The sequence below is a fragment of the Cupressus sempervirens genome, chromosome 2 (assembly GCF_028749045.1).
Source record: "Cupressus sempervirens isolate cs-2001-9-10 chromosome 2, ASM2874904v1, whole genome shotgun sequence".
NCBI lineage: Eukaryota > Viridiplantae > Streptophyta > Pinopsida > Cupressales > Cupressaceae > Cupressus > Cupressus sempervirens.
The window spans coordinates 602,764,609-602,782,176 of record NC_143119.1 but is presented as its reverse complement, the minus strand read 5'-3'; the positions used below and the strand labels follow the sequence as shown (position 1 = coordinate 602,782,176).

Here is a 17,568-nt window from a genome sequence, read left to right as displayed (position 1 = left end):
TTTGTTGAAGAAGGATGGAACTCTTAGGATGTACGTAGATTACAACGTCCTAAACAAGAAGACTATAAAAAATAGGTACCCCATCCTACGGAATGATGAGTTATTAGATGAGCTACATGGAGCATGTTTCTTCTCCAGAATTGATTTGAGATCAAGCCATCATCAGATCCGAGTCAGAGAGAAGGATATAGAGAAGACAACATTTAGATGTCATTGTAGCCATTTTGAGTTTGTAGTTATGCCATTTGGGCTAACTAATGCTCGAGCTACTTTTCAGTCCACAATGAACAGGGTTTTTCAGCATCAGTTGAGGAAATTTGTGTTAGTCTTCTTTGATGACATCTTGGTGTATATTAGGACATGGGATGAGCATGTGCGACACTTAGACACCGTGTTGAGCATTTTGAGCAGGGAGGCCTTATATGCAAAGGAGTCCAAATGTGATTTGGGATTATCAGAGTTATCATATTTGGGTCACATTATCAGTGCTCAAGGAGTACGCATGGATCTTGAAAAGATTCATGCTATTATTGAGTGGCCTACTCCAGTGAATCTGACATAGTTGAGAGGTTTTTTGGGGTTGTGTGGGTTCTATAGGAGGTTTGTTAGTGGATATTCCAGGCATGCAACACCCACGAACTTGATGAGAAAGGGAGCTTTCTTATGGACTCTTGAGGCACAGGAGTGTTGTGATACATTCAAGGAGTTGATGACTTCTTGTCTAGTGCTAGCATTTCCACAAATTTTAGCAAACCTTTTGAATTGCACTATGATGCATCTGGTGAAGGTGTTGGAGCGGTGCTTATGCAGGACAAGCACCCGATTGCTTTTGAGAGTGGGAAGCTCAGGGGGCCTGAGAGGAGCTTCAACATTTATGATAAGGAAATGTTGGCCATAATGCATGCTTTCGTGAAATTCAGGCAGTATTTAGTGGGTAGCAAATTCAGCATAAAAACTGACCACAATAGCTTGGAACATTTCCTGGGGCAGTGAGATCTTAATGATAGGCAACAGAAATGGGTAAGTAAATTACAGGCATATGATTTTGATATTACCTATTTCAAGGGGACACAAAATGTAGTAGTAGATGCCTTGTCATGAATACCCCACTTGAGCTTGATGACCGATATATCAAAGGATTGGAGACATTTGATCTTTGTAGAGTATGCAAAGGGTACATGGGCATTAGGATTCATAGATGGATCGATCCAGAATAGTGATTTCAACCTCGTGAATGAGATTATCATTTACAAAGGGCACATTTATTTGGTGCCATGGTCAGCTGTGAAGAGGATGGTGTTGAGAGTTTATGATGACTCGCCTATGGCAGGACATCCAGGTTTTTACAAAACCTATCGGCAAATTCGTGAGCATTTTTTGTGGAAAGGGCTCAAAGCTGAGGTGTTGCAATATGTTAGAAAGTGTCCTACTTGCCAGCAGAATAAATTAGGAAGTGGGAGTGCTTATCCATGGACTTCATCACAGGACTGCCGAGAGCCCAGGGTAGAGACTGTATATATGTTGTTGTTGATTGGCTTACAAAGTTTGCGCACTTCTTCCCAATCAACACTACATACATTGCTACATAGGTGGCAGCTTTATTCTTTAGAGAGGTATTTAGGTTGCATGGTTTACTTTAGAGCATTGTTAGCAACAGGGATAGCAAGTTTATGAGTCACTTCTGGAAGGAGTTGTTTAAATTGTGTAGGGCAGAGCTCACTCTGAGTACTAGCTACCACCTCTAGACAGATGGTTAGACAGAGATAGTGAACAAATGGGTGGAGTGATACCTCAGGAATTACATAGTAGGGCAACATAAGGCTTGGGTTAAGTGGATATATCTATGTGAATATTGTTATAATTCTACTTATCACATGTCTATCTAGATGTTGCCATTTATGTCATTATATGGATATGAGGCACCTAGTTTCATGGATTTGTTGCTATCAGATAGTGGAGTGTCCAGTGCTAGAGACTTATTACAAGAGAGCCAAGACATTGTGAAGATTCTTAAGGATAATATCACCAAGGCACAAAATCAACAAAAGCAGTATGCTGATCAGAAGAGGACTGAGCAGTTTTTTGAGGTAGGTGACATGGTATATTTGATGCTGCAGCCTTACCGCCAGTGCACTCTCAAGAAGAGTGGTGCCAAAAAACTTAAGCCACATTATTATGGGCCTTTCAGGGTGATCAAGAGAGTTGGAGAGGTGGCTTACGAGTTGGATTTGTTGGCAGAGAATAGAGTCCATAATATTTTTTATGTGTCACGTCTCAAAAAGGCGTTAGGACACCAGATTGTTTCCTCTACTGTGCTTCCACCCTTGAACGATGAGGGGAAATTGGTTTTAGTACCGAAGGCTATCATTGAGTTTAGGGAGAGGAATTTGAGGAAACATACTATTAGGAGTACTTGGTAAAGTGGAAGGACCTGCTAGTAGACGATGCCACTTGGGAGAGTAAAGAAACTTTGCAGCATCCAAAGTTGAGATTGTTTGGGGACAAGCAATTTCAAGAGGGACGGATTGTAATGTCCCCATCTTTTTAGCATCTCAGTGGAGTTCTTAGCTTTTACATTCTCCGAAGGTTGTGGAGAAATAAGGAGAAATTGATGAAATTAATTTCTATAAAGTCATTAAATAAATTTAAACTAAAAGGTGACTTTATATTTAATTAATTTAATTAAAAGTGACTAAAATAAATAAATTAAGAGAATCTTGTAGGAGAAATTTAATATTATTTTATTTCTTCTAGAAGGAGGTCCATCTATTAGAGGAAAAGAATAAGTAGGGAGGGCAGCTTCATTGTTGGGCATTGAATGTGTTATCTACTCTTCCGGATAGCTTGTGGAGCCAAGGGTTTTTGCAATTGTTACATTGATCGTTGGGAATGAACACTCCCATTGATTTGCATAACTAAGGTGGTGAAATATCTTCCGAAGGGTTGCTACTGTTGGAGAAGACAAATCAATATTTTCATTGTGCTGAATTTGTGGCCTAGGGCTAGATTTGTGGGGAAGGAATAAGTTGGATATTGCTACGGTACCACTACAGTGTTGTCGCTATAGTGATTTGCTACAGGAAAATTCATATTTTGGGAGCAATTCCAAGTTTTTATCTACCACATTTTGCATTGTTTGAGAGTAGATATTTAGGGCACTGGTAGGGTTTGTAAAATTTGTTGTAATTTGATTTATATCAGAGTTTTATCAGAATTTGTTGCCCTAATGTCTTATTGATGTAGATGCATATTTTTCTATTTGTAATCAATATTATACAAAAACAATTGCATCTTCATTGTTAGATGTTTGGTGTGTTCTTTGCAAGCATATTTAATATTTATTAAAGTTTGACATTTAGAAAGCAATCAGAAGTTAGATATACAATATATCTCTTGCTTGCAAAGTGTTTGACGAAATGTCAAACAAGTGAATTAGAGAAGACTGTGTTTGACGAAGTTATAACCTATTGAGGTTATTACATTGCTATCAGAGCTTGCTTGCAAAGTGTTTGACAAAATGTCAAACAATTGAATTTGAGAAGGATTTGGTGTTTCACGAAATTATAACCGGTTGGGGTTATTACACAGCTCATCACCCTCATAGTTTTGAAAGATCTTCCAAGGGCGTGTGAGGAAATCCTACATCAAGGGTTTCATTTGAGCAGTAATGAAATCAGTTTTTGGAGCATTTTTCTAGTTTTTTTCTAGGAGAGTGGCCTTGCTCGTCTAGCCACACCTCCTTGGCTTCATTTTGGAGTTGAAGAAACCCTTCTATAGCTGTTTAGAGTTGGTCTACTAGTGTTTCTACATTTGCTATGGTTTGGAGCAAGGGTTTCATCAATTTCAATGGCTAAAGGTTTATTAACAGCAAAAACCAGATTCAGGCCAGTCTGCAGCTCTCTAATGGGATGTTGTTTCTAGGCCAAGTCACCTAGGTTTTGGTGTTCCCAATTGCACTTCTTCAGTGGCTAAATCAAACTACCTTATTCAGAGGGCTTTTAGGTTGGAAAGGATAGATTTATTGTTGCTCTAATATGCATGTTGAGTGACCTATGTTGCTGCCATCTTGTGTTCCAGACCTGCAATCAATTATTCTAGAGCTATCTTCATGAAAGTGCATAGAGCTTTTTCTTGGTATGGCTAAATCAATACATAAATTGTTTTGCTAAATTGAGCTACTTTTTTATTTATTCAAATTTTAAAGGTACAGCTCTAGTAAAATCTTTAATTTATTATTGTATGAGGCTATTTCATGATTTAACCTATTAATAACATTTAGTTGATGAGACTTTTTTGGGTATTTGATAAATTGCGTTTTGAAGCTATCTGAAGTATATTTTTTGCAAGTTCTTTTAGAAATCAGAAATTAAACAAAAAGAACATCTACTATGTGGTTTACAGTGTTCCATCTTTGGGGTTGGATATTGCATAACTTAATTAAATTATAATATTTAAGTTGTTCTTATAAAATAAATTTATTGGTACCATCTTAAAATATTATTATTATCTCCCTAATTATTGTTTAGAAGAAATCAAGATAGTTAAAATAATATTGTAATATATCTATAATGGTCATTTAGTTTGTAAGTTTAGGTAATTTCCTTTTCGCAGTTAGTTCCTATTTAGGATGTTCTTTCCCTCTTTTTTTATAGAAATTATGCTTGTAATCTCTATTTAAGGAGTTTTTGTCTCCTTTGTAATCAATCAATCAATTATCATTTCATGGAATTAAAAAAGAAGTTGGTTTTGACAAAATTCTCCAATAAAATTTGTGGTTTACCTAGATAGAAATTTTGAGGAAATTTCTAGAAGGTTTTTGCCTTGTTTTTTCAGAACAAATGTTGTGGGGTTTTGGTGAATTTTTTTTCTAGAATAAAATTTGTGATTTTTGCTGAACATTTTGTTCTGAAATTTTCAGAAGTTTTTTTTGATCAATTCTTTTAAATAAAATCAAAGGATTTTAATATTTGGCAATTTTTTAAACAAAAAACGTGGTTTCTATATATTCCTTGAAGTTTTTTCACCAGATAGACAACATTCTTTTAGATATGCAAGGTTTCTATGTTCTTGAGACTGAGGATTGCTGGCTTTTTTTTTTATCAAAGAGAGTTGTGCACCTTTTTTATTTACAAAAATTGTGCTTTTTTTATTTAAAAAGTTTTTACTAGTTTTTGCCGAAAATTGTGTTTTTTTGCTTCTTTTTGACAATTTGTTTGACAAAATCATGTGTTTTTTTATTGTTCTTCCTAGAAAAGGAGGGTTTTTGATGATCTTTTTACAAAATTGTGTGTGACCTTAGCATTGCATCGATGGTTTGATGATTTCTCTACTAAATTGTCAAGCTGTTTTGCAGTAGCTTCTTTTGATGATTTTGAAAAAAATGTGGTTTAAGAGGCTGTAGCCAATTTTTTATCAACAAAAATCTACATTTTTCAAGAAGTTGATCTTGGTCTCTAGATAACAAGAGGGATGGCTTGGCTACCCAACATCACTTTGGATGGTAGTTAGCTTGTTCTTGTACATGATCATGTACAAAAGTTCTTGAAAAAGTGATTGGCTGATTAGAAGTCTAAGTAGGGAGGTTCTCACATTATGCTTATGTCACAGAATGTTCTGAAGAGAATAAATTGTGGTCAATTGACTTGCAGATTTTGTCAAGGCTTTTGTAGGATAGTTAGTAAAATGGTCATTATTGGAGGGTATTAAAGTAATATTTTAATAATTTTATAATGGTCATTTAGTTTGTTAGATTAGGTAATTTCCATTCTGTAGTTAAATCCTATTTAGATTGTTTCCTTCATGTGTGTCATTTCTGTTTTTAAGATAATATGCTTGTAAGCTTTGTTGAAGGATGCTAAGGTATCCTTTGGCCAGCTGACAGACATCAAGGAGCTCCTCTAATGTTCCTTGTACGGGGGACATCCTAGATGCCCTTGGGATGCCCACTTATGGATGTGGGATTAGGGGAGGATGAGGGATCTTTTACTATTGTTATGGAGAAACCAATTGTATAAAGTCTTAGGGGTTTTTATTGTTGAAAGGTAGCTCCCTCTCTTAATTAGTAGAGATTTTTTGTCTAATAGACAATTGCTAAATATAAGTTGTCTTGAAAGGGAAAAACTAAAATATCAACTACTGACTGCTATTAGTATTAGATTCGTGCAAGTATCTAGTTATGAATTATTGGGCCCAAAGCTGAGTTGTCCCCTTACTTTGTTGCACGAGGCTTGTGAAAGATGGCACCTTTTTCTTATTTGATTCTTCAGAGTTTCTGACTTGAAAATTCAGCTTCTTATGTCCTCTTTAGGCACTTAATAAAAACATTCCGCTAGTTGAAGTTTTCAATCAAAGTCTTATTTCTGATATTAAATGCCATTATAGGTAACAGTCCATCATACGAAGGCTCAAAGAGAATGTACATGTACTACATATCACGTGTTGGTTCAAAGAAAAAATATTCATATAACTTGAGTTTGTGACTGGTTTATGCTTAAGCATAAACATAGGAATTTTCATATCTGCCATTTATTCTTCAACATAAAAGTGATTGACCAAACAAGTTTAAAAATTAAAAAAGAATGACCACATCTGTTTAGTTGTGTGTCGCCTAGTGGGAATATCAGGATCTTTGTTCTCATGTTGTCTTTGACATCTGCATTCGACATAATCAGAAAAATTAGCATTATCATCTGGTCTGGGAATAATATGCTAGGAACAAAATGTTAGATATATCTCACTAAAATACATTGTCTGTGCTTTACTTTTTCAAGAGCACTCATTGCCAGTTCATAGCTGCAACCATAGTTGCCTGTCACAAAACAATGCCAATTATGTGCTATATATCAATGAATATTTTTTTCATTTGACTTGAGCTTTCTGATTTTTGCTACTCTTTTCCCTGAAATGCACATTAAGAACTTGTTGATGATTGAAGCATCTCAACTTTAAAAGTCGAGAAAATGTGACCTAATTTTGCTTTGTAGGTTGATGTTGTCCATCTATTAGCAGCACGTGAACAGGAGCTCCGTGCATTGTCTGCTGAGGTAAGTGCAATTTTAGTTGAGAACTTTTTTATTTTGGTCACTTCTAATAAGAAATACTTTCAGGTTTCAATAGTTTTATTAAATACATTATCCATTGCCACTTTTACATGGGGATGAATATTGAAAAGTGTGCAAGTAATATTAACTGTTTGATTAAGGTTGGCTGGTTTGGTGTACAGTTCTCTTAGACTCTTGTAGATACAACTGCATAGAAGAGTATTGTCTTCCCCAAAAGTTACAATATGACAAGTAAAGAATATTGATATACAAAAAAGAAACCATTTTAATGAATTATAGTGAAACACATATTTTGCTAGTTCAATGCTATTTGATATGATTTTGTAGCTCGTTTGTTGATGTAATTGAATTAAGCTTCTGTCAGACTGTATGACTTTTAATTTTATCAGTATATATATGATGATCTGATATGTACCTTTTGTTCTGCTGATATAGATTCAACAAGGATTTGATTCCAATTATAATCTGCAATTCAAATGTTTGATCTCCTTTATACAAAGGTTCGATCTGATGTATGATCTTCTATATGTTAACTGTCACTACAAATGTCTTTGCTTGATAAGAACGATCTGATATACAAGTAATGTATCACGATGACTATGGAGGTAATCGGTCTGCAGTAGCAAGAAGTATAGAACTGTATGTTTATTCTTTATTCGATTTGAAGGATAAGTATATCATTTATTGATTTCAATGATTACCTTCCTTCATTGATCTTGCATATATAATATAATCAAGGGTTGCAATGATCGGTTAGGATGATGGGGACACAACCCAAGAACAAAATGGACACAACAGAAAAGGGGAAATTGTATTAATTGAGAAAATAAGCTAGTACAATAGTACAGAGAAAATAAACTTCAAAACATGCCCTAAGGGCTTACAATAGCATAAATCTGGAGATAATTTCTCCTTTCAGTACCTCCTCTCAAACTCCACTCCGAACTGCATTTTACAATGCCAAAAATCTCCTTAAATAGACCCTGGAGGGTTAAGGACTAGGAGTACATTCTAGAAAGTGCTAGTAGGCATCCACCGACCAAATAGAAGGTTCCGGAAGCTGCGGTAGAAGTCGGTGCAAATCTAGAAGAATCCAGAAACGGTAACCGAACTTCCGGGAGGCATAACTTTTGAACCGTAGCTCCGATTGACGAACCGTTTACATTTTCGGAAAGCTCTCGAAGCACTCTATAGCCCTATGGACCATCTTCGCTCGTCCCCCATTTTTCGGCCCTTTTCGAGGTCATTTAATGCCCCTAACCTGACTTTGAAGCATTCTTAGGAGGTCTCCAAAATTCGAAAAACTGCAATAACTTTCAAACCATGGGCCCTTTTGACCTGATTCTTTTTCTGGAATGCTCTAAATCACAATTACATTCATCTGGCCAATTCACACCTTTTAGGTCACCAAAATGATGGCCAAATTGCATGCTCCTATTTTTTCGGGATTTTCTAGCACACTGAGAGTTGAACTGTGAGAGTTGGAACCTTTATTTGACCCAAATGGGTATCCAAAAATGAAAACACATGAAACAGAAACTAAGTCTAAGTACATTTTTTGGGTGACACAGGATTGCCCTTATACCTCTGGATGCTCCTGCATCAGACACCCAGGGTAGATTGAAAAGTGACCCTGTCACTTTATGGATGGTAGAGGAAATCCCAAATGGGAAACCTTAGTTGCTGAAATCCAAGTTGAGTCCTCGATCGGCCGTCCTTTCCATTTGACCAAATACTCTTCATACTGCTTGTTTCTGGTACTCCTACTCACACGATGATCTAGAATGTCTTCTATCTCCTCCTTCTTAGATGCAGGAATTGGACATGGCTCTAACACCAGCTCCTCATCTGCACCATCATCATGATACTCTGTTAAATTTGCAATGTTGAAAATGGGAGAAATGTGAATACCATTTGGCAACTCCACCTCATATGCATTTCCTGAGTCATGTTTCTTCAAAATTTTGCAGGGGCCAAATTTCTTCATTTTTAGCTTGTTGTAAGTACCGGCTGGAAAGCTTTCTTTTCATAAGTGCACCATGACTAAATCTCCTACTTGGAATTCCTTATGTCTTCTCCTTTGATCAGCTCTAGCTTTATACTCTTGATTCATCTTGGTAATGTGTGCTTGAACCTCCTCATGTAGACGCTTGATATGTTCAGCAAATTCCTCAGCTTCAGCACTTGTCCTCTCCCCTTGTTCTATCTTCCTCAGCTCTGGTGTAGTCCTTGGGCTACTCTCATATACAATTTGGAATGGTGATTTTCCAGTACTCCTATTTATAGAGTTATTGTAAGCAAACTCTGCTTGTGGTAGAATCAAATCCCATCCCTTGGGCTTATCCCCAACTAAACATCTCAGCAAATTGCCTAGACTTCTGTTTACCACTTCTGTTTGGCCATCAGTCTGCGGGTGATGCGTGGAACTGAATTTTAGGTCTGTTCTCAACTTCTTCCACAATGTCCTCCAGAAATATCCCACAAATTTAGTATCTCTGTCAGAAACTATACTCCTTGGGAGACCATGTAGTCTCACCACCTCTCTGAAGAACAAGTCTGCAATATGGACAGCATCATGAGTTTTGTGGCATGGAATGAAATGTGCCATTTTGGAGAACCTATCAACCACCACAAATACTGCGTCATTACCCCTTTGTGTCCTCGGTAATCCAAGAACAAAATTCATACTTATGTCCTCCCATGGCCTTGATGGAACAGGCAATGGCTGATATAGGCCAGTATTGTGACTAATAGAGTAACAAACAAAGATCACAATTGTATGGATAGAGGTTTAATGTTCAAGTGACATGCAGTTAAGGACATGTTCTACATCGTGTCCTGATAATGAGGTTAAGTGTACATAAAGAAAGTCAAATATATGAAAAAGTTATGGTTGAATTATAGAGACAAAGTACCTAATAAGAATTTTTTGATGATTGGATTATATCTCCTAACAGAGATAGAATCATGATGTGTGAAGTTATATAGTGACAACAGATAGTGTGATGATGGCATCAACAAGTATGGAAGTTTTGGATTCCCACGTGTGATAAGTTGTAAAGACCATGAGCCAAAAGTGTTATGTGATTGTCAAATAATTAATTATCTTAGTGTGTTCCTATTATAATTAATTGGAAAAGCCTCAATGTTGACTCAAGGAATAATTTTGAGGACATGGTATAAAGGAATTTTTTTTCCTTGTTTAAGAAGAGTATCATTGCGATAGAAGAGTGCAAACAAGAGCAGAGTGTTTGGTAAATGTGAGTAAGCAATCCAAGGGCTTATTGGATGTGAAGTTGTTAATTTGGTATCAAGTTCAAAAGGAGTATAAGTCTTGTTGAAAGGACAAAAGAAGGAAAAGGAAAAGTATAGTTCAATTCTATTATTCTTCAAGGAATAATATATAGATCATTTGGGTAGTGGGTTTATCGGTCCTTCCCATGAAGCTGTTTGGATAGTGGATCCATCTTCCTTCTACAACTCCTAATAGGGTTGGCACAAGTCCTAACAAGGTTAAAATCTCCTAATAGGGATTCAAAGTATCCTAATAGGGACTGATATGTACAGAGTGTATTTTTAATAGACTCCTAACAGGATCTCTCTTCTAATAAAGAATATTTATATTAGTACATCATTTTGTGTGTACCATTCCCATCGGGGTTTTCCCTCTAATCAAGGGGTTCCCTAGTTAACATATCTAGTGTTATTATGTATGAGTATCTTGTTATGCTTTCTAATTATATTTTTCATATGGTTAAGGATTAATAAGGTTGAAAATTGTGATAATAGTTAGATAATTGATTCACCCCCCTATCTTAGTTATATTGGTGGACTTTATATTCTAATAATTGGTATTAGAGCCTTAGATCCTTGAAGAGAGAGCTTAACATCTTTGGGACATCAATGATGAGTCAAATTAGAAAAGAAAGTCCTAAGTCAAATGGAGAAAATTTTGACACCTAGAAGATGGAACTTCTTGGTGAGTTATTTGAATTATGTAAAGAATAGAGCATTGAGTTTCCTAATCCAAAATCCTTCTATTGCATTGAAAAGAATAGAAGCACAAGTAAAGCTAGACCTAGATCTAAAGAAGACAAGAAGATTAAAGAATGTATTGATCTTCTTATGAAAAGAGAGCTAGAAGGTATGAAAAAAATTTATTTGTTGGGCATGTAATGAGTTTGGTCATTTTTTGTCCATATATCCTAAGAGAGTAAGAAAAACTAGAAAGAAGTTTCTTTCTAATGAAGGTGAAGAATTTAAAGTATGGAAAGATTCTTGAACTATTGTGATGATAAAGATAATGAGCTTGAACTGGTTAATAAAGATGAAGTAATAAAAGAGATAAAATTGGTGGCTATTGTTGACAAAAAGGATAACCATGAGAATGTAGAAGTTTTCTTTGAGACTAATAATGAATTGTAGAATGATGTACAAATTCTTGGTAAAAGAGGATAACAAAGGTTTAAACCAAGAGAGGAGAGAAGAGTTGAAATAGAAACTCTCATACCTAATAAGAACCTAACAAACACTAGTACAAAAACAACAATATATGACTAAAAAAAACACTAAAATTTGTATATATGTGACTAAACTTAGTCACATGACTAATAGTAGTTAATATCCAATCATTTATAACACTACTAAATTTACTACTAAGAAATTTTAGTAAGGTATTTGATCATTGATTTTGATCATTGTTTTAGTGGTATCTTTAGTAGTATCTATAGTGGTATATTTAGTATTATATATAGTGGTATATTTAGTAATTGATTTAGTAGTATATTTAGTAGAATATTTAATCATATATTTGGTCACATATTTAGTATATTTAGTCACATGTTTAGTACTATATTTAGTAGCATATCTAGTAGTATATTTGACCAAATATTTAGTAGCATATTTAATAGTGTATTTTGCTATAATAGGGCATGATAGAATTAAACCACCATCCATCTACTTGTAAAGGAGGTGCTCTTCCATTGAGCTAGCACCCTTTAAAAATTTATCATACAATGTGTAATTTATACATTTTCTTGGTTCTTATCTTTTAAGTTCTTGTTATTTAATATATCATCTAGTTATTTATAATTGAGCTTTTGTGTTTCATATATTTAGGTGGAAAAGAAGCAACTGGGAATATTTTAATGAGCTTCCACTACTAGAAATGGAAGGAGTTGCACCTAAATATACTGATCAACATCATCTTGCTATGATTAGGAGCCAAAAGCAAGGCTTAACACCCACAAATGTAATGGCATCCACATAGACAAGATGAGAACTTTGTATATATAAACTACATAAAGGATGTATAAATGTAAATATTATATTGGTTTCTACATGGTAGTTAATGATAGATATTGTGAAGATGGGAGAACATTGTAAGAGCATTAGTATATGAACTATATTGGACTAAAATTTTGTGTTCTTGCATAGATAAAGATGAAGAAAATGGTATTTGAGGTGACAACATGGATACAAATAATGAAAAGGATGTTTATGGGTGCTAGTAGGAAGGGCTTTAACTTTAACTTTATTCACAATAAAATTGTATTCTGTAAATCAAAATAGAGTTGCATATATTCATTGCATGAGTCATAACAATTCTTGCATTATAGCTACAAGTTTATAGAATAGTTATTAGCATTAAAAATATGACAAAATCATGTAAATGGGATTACCTTGCTTGCACTATTGTATTGACTGTATTATGTTCTTGTGGGCTCAAGTTACTATATTTAGTGTCAACACTTTTTGTTACCTATAAACATTTAACTTGCATTAGATCAAGTTGAGGATGGGTACAAGCATAAACAATAAGGACAATGTGTGTTATGTATGTCACATATAATTCAAGAATTCTAGTAAGTAAATGCTTTTTATCCATCGAAATAACATCACAGAGAACTTCATCATGGTAACACCCAATTTTGAATTTCACTAAACATTGTTCACTTACCAGGACCTTATGATCATCTTTTACCCAAGCAATCCGATAGGGCTGGGGATGTTTCTCTCTCTTGAGCTTCAGCTTAGAGACCATCTCTTCTGATACCAAGTTATCAGTGCTACCACCATCAATGATCACGTCACAACATTTATCCTCACACTTGCATCTGGTACGGAACAAACTCCTCCGTTGTCCTGGTTCAATCTCACCACTTAGTAGGACTCTTTCATTTACCAAGGTCTCTCCTCTTTCTGCATCCTCTGAATGTGATGATTGTGCATCCTCATCCACATGAGCAACCCCAGCTTGGCCCTTAGCTCTCCTATCTGTCCTTCCTTGTCGTTGAGGGCATTCAAAGGCACGATGACCTTCTTCATTGCAATGGAAACAGGTACCACGGAAGCCTCCTCTTCCTTGTCCACGTCCTCTACCTCTTCCTCTCTGATTTCCAAAGTCTTGATCATGGGAGCGGTTGAAACTCTCATTCCTCTGGTTCCTGCTAGTACCCACATCTTCATTTATCTTTTGGGTTTCATTGCGGCCTCCAGATGATCTACCGCTTCCCCTTCCTCCTTGACCGCACCCTCTTTGTCTTCCTTCAAACCTTTTATTCAGCTTCTCTTCAACTCGTAGGGAAAACTGGTATGCCTCTTCAACGCTGGTCATTCTTACCAGACTTAATTCCTCCTAGATGCTAGGTCGCAACCCACTGATGTAACGAGCAACCTTCTCCTTATTTGCTTCTGCATGTCCCACTCTAATCAAGAGTCGGTAAAATTCCTCTGTATATTCTTGGATTGATCTTCCTGCTTGCTTTAACCCGTGCATCTTCTTAAACAAATCAAGCTCATAGTCCACAGGAATGAACTGCTTCTTCAATTTGTCCACCATGCGATCCCATCTTGTGATCTTCTCCTTTCCTCTTCTGTTTCTTTCCAATTGGACCTCTTGCCACCAGATTTAGGCATGGCCTTTCAATTTGACCTTTGCAAACTTAACCCTATCTGGGTCCTTGATATCCTCATACTCAAAGTATTCTTCCAGTTCATTGATCCAATCGATCAACTCATCAGGTTTCAGATTTCTTGAAAATACACCCACTTCAATTGTGGGTCTTTTCCCAAACTTGGTAATGGCCCTAAAAAGCGTTTCCTCTGCATGATTCAGAACTTCCCCATCAAATTCCCCTTCTGGTCCCATTACTTCTTCTTCATTGTCATCCTCACTGTCGTCACCTGCGGCAACATTTGCTCCTCTACGGAGCTCCTCTTGCAATGCCTGTACTTGCCTTTGGAGGGCTCTAACCTCCTCAGGATTAATAGCTCTGGCCCTTCCACCACGCTCTCTTCGTGGAGGCATCTTCTAACTCGAACCCACAACCACACAGTCCTGGTGCAAACTGCCTCATAGTCGGCGCTTTGTCTACACACTCAAGAAAACCAGCTCTGATACCACTTGATGGGGACACAACCCAAAAACAAAATGGAAACAACAAAAAAGGGGAAATTGTATTAACTGAGAAAATAAGCTAGTACAATAGTACAGAGAAAATAAACTTCAAAACATGCCCTAAGGGCTTACAATAGCATAAATCTGGAGATAATTTCTCCTTTTAGTACCTCCTCTCAAACTCCACTCCGAACTGCCTTTTACAATGCCAGAAATCTCCTTAAATAGACCCCGGAGGGTTAAGGACTAGGAGTACATTCTAGAAAGTGGTAGTAGGCATCCACCGACCAAATAGAAAGTTCCGGAAGCTGCAGTAGAAGTCGGCGCAAATCTAGAAGAATCCAAAAACGGTAACCGAACTTCCGGGAGGCATAACTTTTGAACCGTAGCTCCGATTGACGAACCGTTTACATTTTCGGAAAGCTCTCGAAGCGCTCTATAGCCCTATGGACCAGCTTCGCTCGTCCCCTATTTTTCGGCCCTTTTTGAGGTCATTTAATGCCCCTAACCTGACTTTGAAGCATTCTTAGGAGGTCTCCAAAATCCAAAAAATTGCAATAACTTTCAAACTGTGGGGCCTTTTGACCTGATTCTTTTTCTGGAATGCTCTAAATCACAATTACATTCATTTGGCCAATTCACACCTTCTAGGTCACCAAAATGATGGCCAAATTGCATGCTCCTATTTTTTCGGGATTTTCTAGCACACTAATAGTTGAACTGTGAGAGTTGGAACCTTTATTTGACCCAAATGGGTATCAAAAAATGAAAACACATGAAACAGAAACTAAGTCTAAGTACATTTTTTGGGTGACACAGGATTGCCCTTATACCTCTGGATGCTCCTGCATCATAGGATCTTTCAACTCCAAGAGGCACGATTTGTCATAGTTAGTATTCACTGTCACTGGTAGATATTGTGTAGCTGATGGGTTGACGTCGTCAGTAGATAGTATAGCCGACGGGTTGATGTCATCGGTAAATATTGTGTAGCCGACGGGTTGATGTCGTTGGTAAATATTGTGTAGTTGACGGACTGATGTCGTCGATAATTGTTATGTAGCCGACGTGCCCCTTCAGGAAGGTTCTTTGGTATGGTATATGTACAACTTTGGATTATCAGTGTAATCATGATTGAAAGCATTATGTAATCTCTTCGACATATATGCGAATAATAAAAAGAGTACTGCTGTTACATGTTCTTGTTCATTGTCTGTATGCATTAATCTATTTACCCATTATCAGTCCTGGGAAGTGTGACTAGTTGATGAAACCTGGAGCTGCTGCAGGCATAATGTGCCAGAGGTGGAAAGATCAATGGAGCAAGCCTTTTGAGAGGGGTGATACACTTTGATGCACTTGGAGTAGGTGTTGGGTGTGAAGCTATCTTGGCGGATGCATAGAGAGCTCGGGAGGAGCTGAACATCTAGTTGAAGGCAGTATAGCGACACTTGGCTCAAGGTACCCAGGAAGTGGAAGCAGAGAAAGCGGCACGGGTGGCTATCAAGGTCAGCTTGACTAAGGAGACAATATTGTGTTAGCAGAGGCTACAGATGCAACGTAGTTTGGAGACCAGTTTGGTGCAGGCACGGGACGTATGTGAAAGTGGTGTGACAGAAACAGATTTGTCTTGTTGTAGTTAGTCAGTTAATGTATTCCGTTTTGTTAATCTGTCTCAGATATTTTGTAATTCTTGTCTGGAGACGACTTTTTTCTTTTGGGGGGGATGATGTTGTCGGTAGATATTGTGTAGCCGACGGGTTAATGTCATTGGTAGATATTGTGTAGCTGACGGGTTGATGTTCTCGGTAAATATTGTGTAGCCAAAAGGTTGATGTTGTCAGTAAATATTGTGTAGCCGACGGGTTGATGTTGTCGGTAATTGTTATGTAGCCGACTGGCCCCTTCGAGAAGGTTCTTCAGAATGGTATATGTACAACTTTGGATTATCAGTGTAATCATGATTGAAAGCATTATGTAATCTCTTCGGCATATATGCGAATAATAAAAGTATTGTTGTTACATGTTCTTGTTTATAGTGTATATGCATCCATCTATTTACCCATAGGGTAAACATTCACTAACATAAGGACTTGATTAGCTAGTGAATACTATCTTTGTCATCAGTGATTTAAGACAATACATACCCGATTTGAATATATATATATATATATATTCAAATCGGGTATGTATATATATATATATAGATGCAAGGAATTCACCTTAGTTAGAATGATAGAACAGGTTCAAGATTAGGGGAATGCTCATCGGGTGTGAGATGATATGCACATGAATGGAATAATATATGTACAGTTGCAGTCTCTAGTGATCTGACCCATGTTACTCATCAAAACTCCCTCTTAGCTAGGGAAGATAACTATTTAGATATCACCATACTTGTGATATCAAGGAGTATATTAAACATCAAGTCACATGACATTCATATATCTTGATTATGGTATGTGCATTGACATCATGTCGCATGATTTCTACCATAACATATCATGGTGTCCCATCATGATCATCTCATGAGGAACATAATGATTTGAAAAACATCACGTCTCATGATATCTATCAAAATGTTTCAAGAGATTCTACCATCATGACCTACATAGCGATATCATGTCACATGATATCCATCATGATCGGAAACATTGTAATGTCGTCACCTCATAATGTTTTGTACAAGTAAACATTATCAGAAAGATCGTCATCTTAATGTAATGTATACAGGAAGAGGGCCCATAAGTCATAGAGTCACACATATGGCAAAAGAGTTTACACATTAAACATTTTTTTTATATATATAATTTTATAAATGAAATAATTTTAGAGACAGAGTCTCGATTACATTTCAATCATACTAGGTTTCTTTCTGAAGTGCTCCACCTAAGTCTAGAAAGAGGCTTGGTGAGAATGTCTGCAGTTTGATCACTAGCGTTAATATACTCTAACTGAATGGCTTCCCTCTCTACCATATCTCTGACATAGTGAAAAGGAATTTCAATATGCTTGGATCGATCATGGAATACTGGATTTTCTAATAGCTTGATACAACTTTGATTATCACATAGAATAGTAGTAGGCAATAGAGGTTTTCCAAATAGT

The 17,568-nt window shown here is 36.5% G+C and overlaps 1 protein-coding gene across 1 annotated transcript in view; it reads left to right on the top strand.

Annotated features, from left to right (window-relative positions):
* LOC149574838 (protein FIP1-like) overlaps positions 1-17,568 on the top strand; it is a 307,614-nt gene that overhangs the window by 271,062 nt on the left and 18,984 nt on the right. The window contains exon 11 of the mRNA XM_089814675.1: positions 6,984-7,043. Coding sequence (XP_089670801.1) covers positions 6,984-7,043 — 60 coding nt within the window. The remainder of the gene's footprint in view (positions 1-6,983; positions 7,044-17,568) is intronic.